The sequence below is a fragment of the Mustelus asterias genome, chromosome 23 (assembly GCF_964213995.1).
Source record: "Mustelus asterias chromosome 23, sMusAst1.hap1.1, whole genome shotgun sequence".
NCBI lineage: Eukaryota > Metazoa > Chordata > Chondrichthyes > Carcharhiniformes > Triakidae > Mustelus > Mustelus asterias.
In genome coordinates this window covers 19,858,596-19,874,843 of record NC_135823.1, presented here as the reverse complement: position 1 = coordinate 19,874,843, position 16,248 = coordinate 19,858,596, and the positions used below count along the sequence as shown (strand labels likewise).

General features: G+C 41.6%; 1 protein-coding gene across 6 annotated transcripts in view; it reads left to right on the top strand.

The window, feature by feature from the left end:
* The window catches only part of ttyh3a (tweety family member 3a), a 175,313-nt gene that overhangs the window by 81,785 nt on the left and 77,280 nt on the right, over window positions 1-16,248 (top strand). For all 6 annotated transcript variants that reach the window (XM_078240067.1, XM_078240070.1, XM_078240068.1 and 3 more), the window contains exons 3-4: window positions 4,453-4,564; window positions 10,784-11,004. In XM_078240067.1, coding sequence (XP_078096193.1) covers window positions 4,453-4,564; window positions 10,784-11,004 — 333 coding nt within the window. The remainder of the gene's footprint in view (window positions 1-4,452; window positions 4,565-10,783; window positions 11,005-16,248) is intronic.

Sequence of the window (16,248 nt, the reverse complement as noted above, 5' to 3'; positions counted from 1 at the left end):
TGTCTGTCTGTCTCTGTCTCTCTCTCACTCTCATAATTGCAAGAATTCACACCCCTTTGCAGCCAAGGACCTGCTGTCTCCACTAGGAAAAATAAAGCCCCCTTCAACAACTTCCCCCTGCACTTGATTCCAATTCTTGGAGGGTCATCTTGGTCAGCCTGATGCCAGCCACGTCTTCAACCTTCAGGATCCTTGAACCTGTTTAACTTAATTGGAATTGAAATTGTTTAATCTTTCCTCCCAGTCTCTGATCTATTTCTGTGTGAGGTGCGAGTGTTTGAGATTTGGAGCAATTTAATTATTTTACTTAGACTGGGTTAAATGCAATAAATACGATTCTCTTTGTTTTTAAAATCTATCCCATTTCCCCTGATCGTAACAATAAGATGGTCACTAACAGATCACATAAAGAATTCGGAAGGAATTTAATTGCATGGTGAGGCTAGGATGTAGAACTCTGCCGTATGGAGTAGGTGAAGATGATGCCATTAAAAGTGAGGATTAATGTGAGAGAGAGGGAGCGAGACACGTACACAGGCAATGCGAGAAAGTCAGAGGCTTGTGTGGAGCCTAAATGCTCCCAGAAACTATTTGGGGTGAATGGCCTGTTTCGATGGTCTGCATTCTGCGAGATTTAAAAAAAAAGTCCTTATCCAGTAATTTGGATAAAGAAAACTGTCAGCATTGTTCAATCACGTAAGGCTGGAACAGATTTCCAAGTTTGCCATTTTTATTTTAGTGTTCCAGAATAGAACACAGGAAACCATCTGGTATAGATAAAGATTTTGTAGCCATTGGATATTTGTGAAATGCTCCCATGTGCAGCCGTAGCATGAGCAAGAACGAATGAATCTCGTTATGTTCTATTGTAAGGACAGTACAGCATCTGACTTTTCAAAACACCTTGCCTCTCATTTCCCACCTTCCAGGTCACCGAGTGATTCGCAATAAAATAAAACTGGTATTCAATTTAAATGGGTCCTTAGTGGACAAGGTTTGCAACTTAATTGGAATTTGGAGTCATTAAAACGTTCAGCATCTGGAACCTGGCAGTGACTAAAGCTAACTACATGTCTTATTCGAATATGAAAATTAGGATTTCTTGGAACTGCGTGACGTTTTACTGAACCTGTGTTTATTAAGCAATAACAGTTGGATAGACTGTGCCGCACAAGTTGGGATAGATAGCTGAAGGTTTGCATTTATCATGGAATTGTTAGATTGCAGAGGAGGCCTTCGAGTCTGCATCGGCTCTCCAAATGAGCAACTTGCCCACTGCCATTCTCCCACCTCCTCTCCACATTCTTCCTTTTCAGGTAACAATCTAATTTCCTTTTAAATACTTCACTTGATCCTTCCTCTAGCTTCACAGCGTCAGGGACCCATGTTCAATTCCATACTTGGGTCACTGTCTGTGTGGAGAATCATAGAAACCCAGAGTACAGAAAGAGGCCATTTGACCCATCAAGTCTGCACCGACCACAATCCCACCCCAGCCCTACCCCCATATTCCTACATATTTTACCCGCTAATACCTCTAACCTACGCATCTCAGGACACACGGGCAATTTTTAGCATGGCCAATCAACCTAACCTGCGCACCTTTGGACTGTGGGAGGAAACCGGAGCACCCAGAGGAAACCCACGCAGACATGAGGAGAATGTGCAAACTCCACACAGACAGTGACCTGAGCCGGGAATTGAACCCAGGTCCTTGGAGCTGTGAAGCAGCAGTGCTAACCACTGTGCTACCGTGCCGCCCTGAGCTTACACATTCTCCCTGTGTCTGTGTGGGTTTCCTCCGGGTGCTCTGGTTTCCTCCCACAGTCTAAAGATATGCGGGTTAGGTTGATTGGCCATGCTAAATTGACTCTTGTGTCAGGGGGATTAGCAGGGTAAATAAATGGGGTTACAGGGATAGGGCCTGTGTGAGATTGTGGTCGGTGGAGACCTGATGGGTCGAATGGCCACCTCCTGCACTAGGGATTCTACGATGATGACGATGAAAACTCTCAGGCAATGCATTTCAAACCCTAATCACTGCGTAAAAAGTTTCTCCTGATATCACTCCAGCTCTTACTTTGAATCTGTGCCATCATAGAATCCCGACAGTGCAGATGGAGGCCATTCAGCCCATCAAGCCCGCACAAACAACAATCCCTTCTAGGCCCTATCTCTGTAACCCCACGTATTTACCCTGCTAATCCCTCTGACACGAAAGGGCAACTTAGCACGGCCAATCAATCTAACCTGCGCATCTTTGGACGTCATATTCTTGATCCTTTCATGAGTAGAAACAGTTTTTACTCTGTCCACATCCCTCATGATTTAGAATACCTTTATTAAATCTCTTCTCAACCTTCTTTTCTCTAAGGAAAACAGTTCTAACTTCCAGTCTGTCATCTTAACTAAAGTTCTCTTCATCTCTGGAACCATTCTTGTGAATCTTTTCTGGACCTCCCTCTAATGTCTTTAGACCTTTCCTGAAGTAGGGTGTCCAGATCTAGACGCAATATTTTAGCTGAGGCTAAATTAGTGACATATAAATTCAATATAACCTCCTTGCATTTGTCTGCCACCTCTCTGCCCTGGGACAATACTGTGGGACAAGTCAAAATACTTGCACCTTTGAATTTGCTGCGATTATTGTATGATTATATACCTTTGTGATTTTGTATGAATAGCTGAGATCTTAGCATACCTGCATGTAATTCACTATAATCGCAAAAAGATTATGGTTTGCAATCCAAATACTAGTGATCTGTTATGTCTGCTTGTGCGTTAAAAGAATATTCACTGGAACTTCTGAACTTTGTACTTTGAACTTTGTCCAACGCCATCATCTCCACATCATGACTTCTGAACTTTGACAGGGCTGTAAAAACTGTGATATTTGGATTTGTTTAATGGCTAGGAAAATCTAGCAAAGTTTTTTCTCATGGCTGATGGATCAGATCTGATATTGTCTGCTTTATGTTCCATCTTTGAAAGTTCAGTCTGTTACTTCCATTTAGTTTTTCAACAACTATTTTTGGTAAGATGTTATATGCGAAAAATGTTTTGCTATTTGTCAGAAGAATATTGCAGGAGTTCTTAGCACTAGCACTTCTTAGCACTATTGTAGGAGTTCTTAGTGGCACAGTGGTTAGCACTGCTGCCTCACAGCGTCAGGGACCCGCGTTCGATTCCCGGCTTGGATCACTGTGTGGAGTTTGCACGTTCTTCCTGTGTCTGCGTGGGTTTCCTCCAGGTGCTCCGGTTTCCTCCCACAGTCCAAACATGCGGGTTAGGTGGATTGGCCATGCTAAATTGTCCTTTAGTGTCGGGGGGACTAGCTGGAGTAAATGCATGGGGTTATGGAGATGGGGCTTGGGTGAGATTGTGGTCGGTGCAGACTCGATGGGCCGAATGGCCGCCTCCTGCTCTGTAGGATTCTATGATTCTAAACAAAATACGGGAAGAACAAGAACGCTATCTGGCCATAACTAATGTTTTTATTTATGCTTGTAGAACGGTAGAATTAACTGAAAACACACAGAACTGATGACATCTAAGTTGGGGAATAGTGAATATATATGTACCAATATTAACCAACAAAGTGAATGTAATGCCATATCTTGATTTGTATTATTTTGGGCAAGTGTTGATGTAATTGTATCGAGCCTTGGTGCGACTACACCGAGTATTGTGGACAGTTTTGGTCATTTTATCTAGGGAAGGATATACTTGCCATAGAGGGAGTGCCACGGAGATTCACCAGACTAATCCCTGGTATGGCGAGATTGTTTTATGAGGAGAAATTGAAGAAATGGGGCCAGTATTTTGAAGGATGAGAGGTGATCTCATTGAAACTTACAACATGTTTTACAGGGTGGATGTAGATTGAATAATTTCCTCTGGCCGGTGGGTCTAAAACCAGGGGGTCATAATCTCAGGTTAAGGGGTGGGCCTTTTAAGACTGAGATGAAGAGGATTTTTTTCATTCAGAGGGTGGTGAATCTTTGGAATTCTCTACCACTGACGGCTATAGAAGCTCAATCATTGAGTATGTCCAAGACAGAAATTGATACATTTCTGAAGACTGACATCAAGGGATATGGGGAAAGTGGTGTTGAGGCAGATGATCAGTCATAATTTGATTGAATGGCAGAGCAGGCTGGATGGATGCAATGGCCTGCTACCGTTTCTACATTACAAAGTGTATTCGAATGCTTAATTATATATGAGGGGTGAAGTACAACCCTTTGCTACTACCTTCCTATTCACATTGCCAATGTGTAATATGTTCCTCTATCTCTGAATAGCATTGGTATTCCTCTAAGCCTCTAAAGAGATGGGTACTTGCCAGATTATCTTTTTGTGTACTATTTTTAATACAAATAATGAATTCATATCTGGAGAAATTGATGAACTGAACAGATTTTATCGTAATGGGATTTCTTGTTGTTTCAGTGCGGGCATTGCTGTTGGTTTCTACGGTAATGGTGAAACCAGTGATGGAATTTTCAGACTTGCCTATTCGATGAGACATGCGAACCGCACGATAACCGGAGTTGAGTACCTGGTAAGTACTAACGTCCAGGGAGTACAAGTTTTCTACAGTTAGGGGTCCATGAAAATGAGGGATTGGATATTTAACGAAAAAACCGTTATCAGCGCAGACACTTGCCAAGGTGCACTCCCCTTGTATTTATTGTGGTATTCAAGGTTCTAACCACTTGCAAACCAAACTGTCAAACCTTGTATTTAGCTTGAATTATATCAGTTCTTTGAAGCAGCTGGAAATATTCCTCATGTTTGATAAATGGCTGTTGTGCCTGGCATCATCTGCTTAACATTAGCTAAATAGGACTTCTTGGGATCGATGTTAATTCTCCTCAAATTGATTGGATTGCAAGCTAAAGAGATTTACAGATTGGCTGCGTCCTGCTCCCCTTGGTGATGGAAATGGCACAGGAAGAAAATGAATTACAAAGATAACCTCATGCAGCAATGCCTAATCCACGCATAATATAGGAGCGCAGTGTATGAGATGTTTTCGAACTCTAATACTGCAGTGACGTTGAAAGTGCAAACTGTAGTGAAACAGATTTCACAGCATTGTTTGAAATCCAATTTTCAGTAGGATGCATTTTAAATAGCGTCCAGTTGAGCAGAGCTTACTCATCCCATCGGGTTACATTAAATCATTAGTGTTCTTTTAATATTTTTTGTGGTGAACCAGTCTTGTTTTTGTCAACTTTAGTTTTTTCCAAATACATGAAAAATGTTCTTTTAGACATTTTTTTTGTATGAAAATGCCCCAATCTCATTTTATTCCCCAAAGACAATAGAAAAGATGAATAGCCAAGGTCTTTTCACCAGAGTACGCAAGTCCAAAACTAGAGGGCACAGATTTAAGGTGAGAGGGGAAAGATTTAAAAGGGATCTGAGGGGCAACTTCTTTACACAGAGGTGTATGGGATGAGCTGCCAGAAGAGGTGGTAGAGGCGGGTACAATTACAACATTTAAAATACATTTGGACAGGCACATGGATTGGAAAGGTTTAGAGGGATATGGACCAAACACAGGCATATGGCACTAGTTCAGTTTAGGAAACCTAAACTGGACGAGTTAGGTCGAAGGGCCTGGCTCTATAATTCTATGACTCTTATCACAGATCTGGATACACTTCCCATGTGACTATTTGAATTGCTCTTGATTTAGCATTCTGCCACACTCAAATTTGGTTTGGGATGTATATTTTACGAAGAAAACTTTCCCTCACCTTGATGGCGGTACTACTGCCTCCCATCTCCATAAATTTGTTGTTATTCTTGTCCCATACCATACTAAGTCCCATTCCCCTGTTTCTTTCCTAAAAACTTCTGTCTTTCTAACTCTTCATTTAAGGCCCTCCCTAAAATGTACCACTTTCACCAACGCTGCAGTAGTTAGTGGGAGAAACCTGAAAATTCTAAGAACACACAGTTTCTGTTGCGGTGAATGAGTCCTGCATAGTTTACCTGAAAGATGATCCTGCGAAGAATTTAAGTAAGATTTCCTCATCTTTTCCATTTGCCATACCTTCCTGGCAACCCTTTTGTCGAAAGTGATGTTAGAAGTAATGAACAGGATCTTGGTGAAAGAACGTGATTTTAGGGAGGCCTTAAAGGAGCAGGAGGTAGAGGCAGAGGTACTTCTGAAGCACATGAGTGAATGGGATGGGGTATCGGGATAACAAATTTATGAAGATGGGAGACCACCTAGCGCAGTAATGCTGCTATCATGATCGAGAATTTTGTTCAGGACTTTGGTTAGGAGCATATGTTTTGACAGTGGCAGAATCCTAATTTGCAGATTCAAATGAAGTCAGAAATGAAGTCCTATCTGGGACAGAAGGTCTGAAGAGGAAAAGGATATTGGGGCAATTATTTGTGGTGTTGAAATGTCCATTACATGGAGTTTTGTCATTTGGATTATTGAATTAGATGACAAAAACTAAGAGGAGGTAATTTGCGCAGCTTGTAGTTTCTGGTGCTTGCTCCATTCTTAAATTGTCTTTTAATGGTCTCAGTTGGATTTGTTTGATCATAATTGTATTGAAAGGATTTTTAGCATGAATGTGAATATTTTTATGCTGATGAAGTATCTGGATGGAAGTATCAGGGCGGCAGTGGTTGGCACAGTGGCTAGCACTGATGCCTCACCGCTGCGGGGACCTGGGTTCAATTCCCTGGCTTGGGTCACTCTCTGTAGAGTTTGTACGTTCTCCCCGTGTCTGTGTGGGTTTCCTCCCACACTTCAAAGACGTGTGGGTTAAGTACATTGGCCATGCTAAATTGCCCTTTACTGTCCCGGGATGCGTAGGTTAGAAGGATTAGCAGGGTAAATATGTGTGGTAACGGGGATAAGGCCTAAGTGGGATTGTTGTTGGTGTAGACGCGATGGGCCGAATGGTCTCCTGCACTGTAGGGTTTCTATGATTGGAGGTTTGATATACTTGATTGCAGTCGGTTCCTGTGTTACTCTGTTGCTGTGGTACTGTCTATGCAGAACAGTTGAGAACATGGACAGTGGTAGAACTCAATTGTGGAGGTTTACTCAATCATCTTTGGAACTGGGAGCATTTTTGCAGAGCTCGTGGCTGGTGAGAACCAATGTTATAGATTCAGGATGAATCAATTGGCATTTCTTTACTCTGTGCTTCCTCATTTTTGATTCTATATTGTTTGACATCAGTGATTTGTCCACGGGAAAAGTACAGTTCAGCAAAGCTGTCGAGTGTTTACAGGACAATAATTCAGAATTCGATGCCCTGTTTCTAAGTACAGCACAGGTTAGAATATATAACAGTACATGATTGCTTCAATAGTAATATACTTTATATGAAGTTAGAATGGCAAAACTGAAACTACATCTAATGAAGTTGAGAAATTCTGATTTTTGAACTTGTGGATAAAATGGAGCAACATGTTGTTTTGTGCTAGTCCTTAAGTTGTTCTCTGCTACAGGGACATTGCTGAACATTGACTTCAATTTGTGAAATGAGTTGGTTGCATTTGAGGTTGCTTAAAAGTTCCTCCAATTGTGGTACTGCATGTTAAAGTGCAAGAACAGCACTTCAAAATGACCTTTCAAAGCTGTTGACTACTGCATTTTTGCTCTCCCTGGCTCAAATGATGGGATAAGTACTTCTCGTATTGTATGAACTGCAGTTTCTCTGCGTTTACGATCAACATTAAAGCCAATGTTAATGTAGCATTTAATTGTAGTGGGCACTTTTCATATTATTAAAGACATATACAGCATTTGGAGCTTGTCATTGTTTAAATATAATCAAATTTAAAGCTACGTAATTCTTGCGGTTACTGAAATCAGCAGTATTTGCCAGTTTCAATCCATTTATCTTGAGATATTGAAATGAAAAGTTTACTAAATTTATTTATTCACAAGCATATGATCCAGCAAATGTCATAAGTGGGGTAAAATTATTCATTAAGTAGGGAGCAAGCCATCTGAATAGCAGCACTATCAAAACAACCGTTTTTGAGGCTTGAGATGGATAGCAGACAAGAGAATAAACCAAGGAATGCAACGCCTTTCCCAACTCCCAATTCTCAAGAAAACTGCTTGAGAGGCCAAATTTTAAGAATTAAGGCGAAACGCAGCAAATTCCTCATATGTTCTTGGATAAGTCCATTGAGGCCTGTTAGCAATTTGGCTCTGCTATGGACGCCTTCTCTGGTTCAGTAACTCCTTAAGTGACCTGAACACTTTTTTTATGGATACTGATTCTAGCTGCCCTATATGCTACTTATACAGTAGCATTGTCTTTTACATGTATATTTCTTCAGATTTTCTGAATTATTACTAGGCGAGAAAAAGAATGATAGGAATCATTGAGTGACTTTATTTCACATTTAAGGTGAATTTTGTGTTTCACGTATTTATGTCAATCTAACAATATAAAAATGAGCAAGTTATAGTATCCTATATGAAGGAGATAGTCATCGACTATAGGAAGTGTAGTGGAGAACATTCCCTTGTCTACATCAATGGTGGTGAAGTGGAAATGGTCGAGAGCTTCAAGTTTCTAAGTGTCCAGATCACCAACGATCTGTCCTGGTCCCTTCATGCTGACACTATAGTTGAGAAAGCCAACCAATGCCTCTACTCAGGAGGCTAAGGAAATTCGGCATGTCCACCACAACTCTCTCCAGTTTTTACAGATGCACCATGGAAAGCATCCTTTCCAGATGTATCACGGTTTGGTATGGCTCCTGCTCTGACCAAGACCGCAAGAAACTACAAAGGGTTGTGAACGTAACCCAGTCCATCGTGCAAACCAGCCTCCCATCCATTGACTCCGTCTGTACTTCCCACTGCCTCGGGGAAAGCAGAGGATATAAGCAAGGACCCCATGCATGCCGGATATACTCTCTCCCACCACCTTCCATTGGGAAAAAGATACAAAAGTCTGAGATCATGTACTAACCGACTCAAGAATAGCTTCTTCTCTGCTGCCATCAGACTTTTGAATGGACCTACCTTGTATTAAGCTGATCTTTCTCTACACCCTATCTATGACTGTAATTGTACATTCTGCACTCTGTCCTTTCCTTCTCTCCTATGTACTCTATGAATGGTATATTTTGTCTGTATAGCGTGCAAGAAACAATACTTTTCATCGTATCCCAATACATGTGACAATAATAAATCAAATCAAAGTCCTCTTTTAATGAGTTGCCATGCTTACCAAAGCTGATTTTCTAACTCCTCCCGTCTGATTTCCATCCTTTCACTGCCCTTTTCTGTCTGTGTTTTATTTTTTGCAATTGACTCTCTAACACATGAATTAGAAGCTGGAGTGGATCATTCAGTCCTTCGAGCCTGCTCCATCATACAATAAGATCATGGCTGATCTGATTGTAACCTCAACCACACATTACTGTCTACCCCTGATAATCTTTCATCCACTTGCTAATCAAGAATCTACCTAGCTCTGTCTTAAAAATATTGAAAAATCATCTTGCTCAAAAAAGCAGTGGAAGCAGAGTTCCACAGACTCAATTCTCTGAGAGATAAACGTTCTCCTCCTCCTCTGTCTTAATTGACTAGTCCCTTATTTTTAAACAGTGACACTTCGTACTAAATTCTCCCACAGTAGGAAACATCCTCTCCACATCCACCCTGCCAATACCCCTTGGGACCTTAAGAGGCGATTTTGCTCCTCTTAACTTCAGTAAAATTAAATCCAATCTAACTACTCAACAAAAGCTTAATTCACCAGTTTAGTCTGGCAACGGTCCTGTGGTGTGGACAGACAAGCAATGAGTGTACATCACAGGAATGTTAAACTACCTTTCATTATCTCCACACTAGTTAAGACTATCGTATAACACCTTAATTTACGTCTGCCAGTGTTGCTGTCTCCATAATTAAAAAGGCTAATGGAATGTTGATCTTTAACTCGAGGAGACTGGAAATTTGGAATGCTCTTCCCCAAAAGGTTGCTGACGCAGAGAGTTTTATTAGGGCAAAAGGGTGTTAAGGTGACTGAACCAAGTGGTGGATGAAGTGAAGTTGCAGATCCACGGTGATCTAATTGAATGTTGGAACGTGCTCGAGGAACTGAATTGTTTACTCTTGTTTGCACCACCTCAGGAGTTGAGCTTGGTTTGTTAAGGGTTTCCTTTTACATTATGTCAAGGGCTTCTTGAATCCCAAAGAGTGATAGGAACCTAATGCAGTATATCTGTTAAAGGGATTTGATTTTTACTTTGGAGCTGCTCACATTTCAGTCCACTAGAAAATCAGAGCTAGCAGCAACGCTCTCTTGTCAAACTGGATCTGGCACAGTGACCGTCTCTGAAGAATCTTTGTGACTGCCTCAGTTTTCTCCCATGTTTTCTTTACAAAATATTTTAAAAGAAAATTGTTTGACATATTTTGAGAATATTGTTAATATTTCATTAACTTTGTCAAATTGAGGGAGGTTTTGTGAAAAGCTTTAGAAGAAAAATGATCTTGCGCGTCGTGAGGAGTATGCTGACCGTGGCATATCAAATTGCATCTGAACGTCAACAGACCAGAGCATACTGAATTATTTATTGTGTAGCCAGTTTGATTCCTAATTTTAAAAAATACGTAGGTCACACCTGTGCTGCAAATTCAGCTACTCAGAGGGAAGGTACAACCCTTACTGTTCTACAGGCAAGATAGAAAGAGATGAAAAGGAGAGAGAATCAATTTTTCAACCTGTTTGGTTAGTTTCTGAATTCACATTTTGTTTATTTGCAGGTTTCTGAGAGTGCTCGAGACCTGAATCGGACTGTCGAAGGGAGCATTCGAACTCTGGAGGATTTGTTCACAAAGGAACCACGGTACTTGGAGAGAGTGCAGAAGTCAAAACATCTTCTTGGAGAACTGGTTAAACAGCTCACTACTATTCCATTTTGGGAGAAGAATGACGTATCGTTAGAAGAGCTAGCTGTCTTTGTTGAGTTGTATGACTATTACAGGTATGTATCGGTTGATTGTGATTCCCTGTCCTTTCTGCTCAAGGTGAAGAATGTTGAGCAACTGAAACCTGTGTCATTTCATTGAGCAATGGGCATTTCTAGGTCAGGACATCGGCTGATTGTGTGCGGATTAAAAGTCTTTAACATCAAAAGGATTTCTAACTGCACCAACGAGGCATCATTTTCCCATTTCTTACACCAAAGCACAGGCATTCATGTTTGCTTTCGGACTGGAATGTGTATCTTTCATTTGCGTTGGAGATTTATACCATCTTTTTGTCAATAGTCTTCAGCGAGAGAAAGCAATTCCTTATAGAATCCCTACAGTGCAGATAGAGGCCATTCGGCCCATCGAGCCTGCTGTACTGACAATCCTACCCAGGTCCTATCCCCGTAACTCCATGAATTTACCCTCTGACATTAAAGTAAAGTTTATTTATTAGTCGCAAGTAGGCTTACATTAACACTGCAATGAAGTTACTGTGAAAATCCCCTAGTCGCCACACTCCGGCACCTGTTTGAGTACGTTGAGGGAGAATTTAGCATAGCCAATGCACCTAACCAGCACGTCTTTCGGACTGGGAGGAAACCGGAGCACCCGGAGGAAACCCACGCAGACACGGGGAAAATGTGCAGACTCCACACAGACAGTGACTCGAGCTGGGAATCGAACCCGGGTTCCTGGCACCGTGAGGCAGCAGTGCTAACCACTGAGCCACGGGCAATTTGCAAACTCCACACAGACAGTCATCCGAGGCTGGAATTGAACCCGGGTCCCTGGTGCTAATCACTGTGCCACCATGCAGTTTGATCATAGGGCTGGAGGTCAGTTCGTAGGAACAGATCCTTTATAAAAATATGCGCGCACTCAAAGATTTGAAAAGAACTTAACGTTTTAACAGAGGTGTAGTTAGCTTTATGATAAGGCCGTTCATTGTTACAAAGGGATCTCATGTTCATTGATCAGCAAAAAGATTAATTGAGCAGTTATCAACAAATCTTTAAATGCAATATCTCCAGCATTTAGTTGCCCTTTTGTTCGCACTAATTTAATTTGTAATTTATAAGTGCAGTCTTCAGGTCACTTGGTGATAGAAGGTGAGGAGATAATTGGATCAGGTCTGAGGAAGGTCGACAATGCTGAAGGGAAAGGTAGAGTATTAGGGGAGAGGAAGATTTTGCGGTGGGGGAGGGGGGGGGATGAGGCTGTGGGCTGGGGAGAGGAGGGGGATATGGAACAGAGAATGGGGTGAGGGTGAGGTGCAAATTTCTGATTAAATATTTGGGTGTGATAGCAAAAGGCTGCTGCTGTCTGTGGAACTGCATTCCAGTAAGAATCAATACCCTCCGGAGAGGAGGAGAGAAAATAGGTGACGGCAAAAGGGGGGAAAAAAATGAAGTGAATTGTTTTGCGGTAGTGTATTGCTTCAAGAACACTGCTGAGTCTGTACTTCCTTTTGGAAGTTTCAGCATTACTATTCCTGATGGTTTTAGATCTGTGTCGAAGTGCAGAAAAGAAGCACATCTATTTCAAATTGTTTTGTGATCACTTTTGTTTCCTTTCAGACTTGTTCTTTCTCTCTCCACTGCTTCCAATCTTTTCTTTATAAGTTCCTTCATTATTCTCATGGATCCTTGCCCAGCTGGGCAGACAAGCCATTCAGAAATGGTTTTCTCCATAACCACTGTCAGTGCTGCTCTGCTACTAGCTGGCAGCAGCATGATTTCAAACAGGGCGAGGAATATGGTGCCAATTCTTTTGTTTTCATTACAGTTTCTCTCATCTGACTGGAGACTTGTTTCTTACAGCAGAGGCAACCCGCATATATCTGAGGTTCTGCACAAGCGGGAGTGCCTACTCTACTGCTGTCAATGCTTCTACGTGTAAACCTGCACATCTTTGTGCATTGTTTTTTAACTGAAGGGTGTTTAAAGTGTTCATACCAGCAATTGTTCACCCATCCTTTAAATGCTAATGTCACTTCAGGAACTTTAAGCACTGGTGTATGATTTCCATTATGTTATAATGTTCATCAAATCTGTTGGTGATCATCTAACATTTATGTGCACTCCGAAATGGGCATGTGGTGAATTAGTCGTGGATCCAACTATTCCCCTCTGAACATTCCTTTTATTTGATGGTGATTTGCCAGCTCGGGGTTGGGGAACGGGGCACAGTTATCCTGGCCTATAATAACTTCAAATAGAAGGGTGTTTCCTCAGCTTGGAGCCACGTGGCCCCTCCTGTCTGCTTCTAACCGATAGCATGTCAGGGACATCCCTTGATTTGACAATATTGCTTTAGTTTTCATTTTGTCATCCGTGCAGCCGTGGATGAGTTCTTAAAAGATGCTTCCCACTGCGACTCCCTCCCCTGTCTATCTTGCGATGGTTAAAATTAATCAGTGTTACTGGTCAGCTGTCCTTGCATATCTCTCCCTTTAGGTCATCTCTCCTGCTTACTGACTCTGGAATGTGATCGCATTGTAACATTTTCCTTTTCACTTCCTCTCGATCCTTGTGCATTCTACCTTAATAAACAGAAACATTACAAATTGTTTAACTTGCCGATGGTTTATTTTGGACAGTTACTGCCAACTTGTTTCCTGTTATAATGCTAATTGTGCCTGTTTAAAAATCTTTCCTGTTTAACTGCAGAGTCTTAAAGGATTTTAATATTTTGCTAACCATGGTAATGAGCATCTTGGCATAAAATTCCTTCCTCCTTTAAACGCTCACAATCCTAAAATGCATTCTTTTGTACAGTAGTCTGAAACCACAACCTTTTTCTCTCAAAGAATTAATCAGTTTCTCTCTGAACTGTCGGTTATTCTCTATCTCTGTCTTGTCTTTGTTATTTGATGAATTGTAATGTGCACTGAGAATTGGATCACTTCCCTTACTCTTTCCTAATACCATTCATATGGATTCTCTCTGTGCTTCTCCTTAAGGCATACATTCTTGTGCTCTGATTGAAATCTTTACCAATTCTGTCACCGCCCCCCCACCCTACTTCCCCCATGCCTCTTGTTAAAGGCTTATAACCAGGAATGCTAAGCTTTAGCTTTGCCTAAACCTCAGCAATGCTTTCCTCCACTGTTAATGCTTTCAACTCTCCAATTTTATTTCTAATACTTGTGCAATTAAATGTATACCAGTCAATCCTGACTCTGTATTGTTGACCCTAAGTTTGTTTCCTGATTTTAATGTTTTAAAATTTTCGTGTCTCTTTGAAAGCAGAGTTTTCATCTTACTCTCTTGTGTCCTTCCTCTTTTCTGATCATATTTGCCATTAAAGTTGAACCTTCTGCTTTTCCAACAGCTTTATTAATTGGTAATCATATCTCTCATTTCAAATAGACCTTTCCTGCCCTCCTGCCATATTGCTTTAAATATGATCCCAGTGCTCTATTTGCCTACCGTTGAAGGACTTTGATATCTTTTCACTTCAAGTGATGGCTAGAGTGGCAAGGTAGCACAGTGGTTAACACTGCTGTTTCGCAACACCAGGTTAAAGTCCAACAGGTTTATTTGGTAGCAAATGCCATTAGCTTTCGGAGTGCTGCTCCTTCGTCAGATGGAGTGGAAATCTGCTCTCAAACAGGGCATACAGAGACACAAAATCAAGTTAGAGAATTCTGATTAGAATGCGAATCTCTACAGCCAACTAGGTCTTTAAAAATACAGACAATGTGAGTGGAGGGAGCATTAAGCACAGGTTAAAGAGATGTGTATTGTCTCCGGACAGGACAGCCAGAGAGATTCTGCAAGTCCAGGGGGCAAGCTGTGGGGGTTACTGATAGTGTGACATAAACCCAACATCCCGGTTTAGGCCATCCTCATGTGTGTGGAACTTGGCTATCAGTTTCTGCTCAGCGACTCTGCGCTGTCGTGTGTCGTGAAGGCCGCCTTGGAGAACGCTTACCTGAAGACCAGAGGCTGAATGCCCGTGTCTGCTGAAGTGCTCCCCCACAGGAAGAGAACAGTCTTGCCTGGTGATTGTCGAGCGGTGTTCATTCATCCATTGTCGTAGCGTCTGCATGGTTTCGATTCCCGGCTTGGGCCACTGTCTGTGTGGAGTTTGCATGTTCTCCCTGTGTCTGCGTGGGTTTCCTCCGGGTGCTTCGGTTTCCTCCCACATTCTGAAAGACATGCTGGTTAGGTGCATTGACCTGAACAGGCGTTGGACTGTGGTGATTAGGGGAATTTCGCAGTAACTTCATTGCAGTGTCAATGTAAGCCTTACTTGTGACTAATAAATAAACTTTCTCTCTTTAATGTAACCGTTCCTTCTTTCAGGACCCGCCACAATGATCTTTGAATATGAACCCTTCTGACATGCATTGACCACCTTAATCTTTTTTCCTAAACTGCACAGCATGTGGCATAGGAGGAAATCCTGAGATTACTTTCTTGTACAATTGAAGCATTTAAATGAGCATAAGAATGGAATGTACATCTTTAAATGGGGCAGAATTATCTGCCCAGGCCCTGATTCCTTTGTCTATTGTCTCTGAAGATTTCACTGTGATAAGTCTGCACTCCTAGGTGCAATACAATAGGAGATCTGTCATGTACGTGCAGTTGCTCAGTGGATATAAGGATAATGCATTAGCTTTAATTTTCATGGAAACTAGTCATGGAATTCAGTGTTGAAAACAGTTTAAAAATCCCATCATGAAAATAGTATTTTTTCCTCACAAGCTGCGTTAAATGTATTGGTGCAAATCCACAATGCTAAATGCGAGGACCTACCTAATTTCAAACATGACATTAAATTGAAAGGACTTAAACAGACAACCTAAAGTGGTGACTTGCTGTATTCCTTATTCCTCATACGCTTGTCTAGCTTCTCCTTAAAAGCATATGTATTATTTGCTTCTGCCACTCCTTGTGGAAGTGCGTTCCACATCGAATCCCTACAGTGCAGAAGGAGGCCATTTGGCCTATTGAGTCTGCACCGACCCTCCGACAGAGCATCTTACCCAGGTCCACCCCTCCTCTACACTATTCTCATAACCCCACACATTTACTCCGCTAATCTTATGACCTACGAATCTTTGGACTGTGGGAGGAAACCAGAGCATCCGGAGGAATCCCGTGTAGACTTGGGGACAATGTACAAACTGTGCATTCACCCAAGGCCGGAGACCCAGCCTTCCAATCCTTTCCTATTATGTATACCCCATCCATTTCTGATATCCTTTTGAATTGTTTGTGTACTTCTATATCCTTTTCATAGTA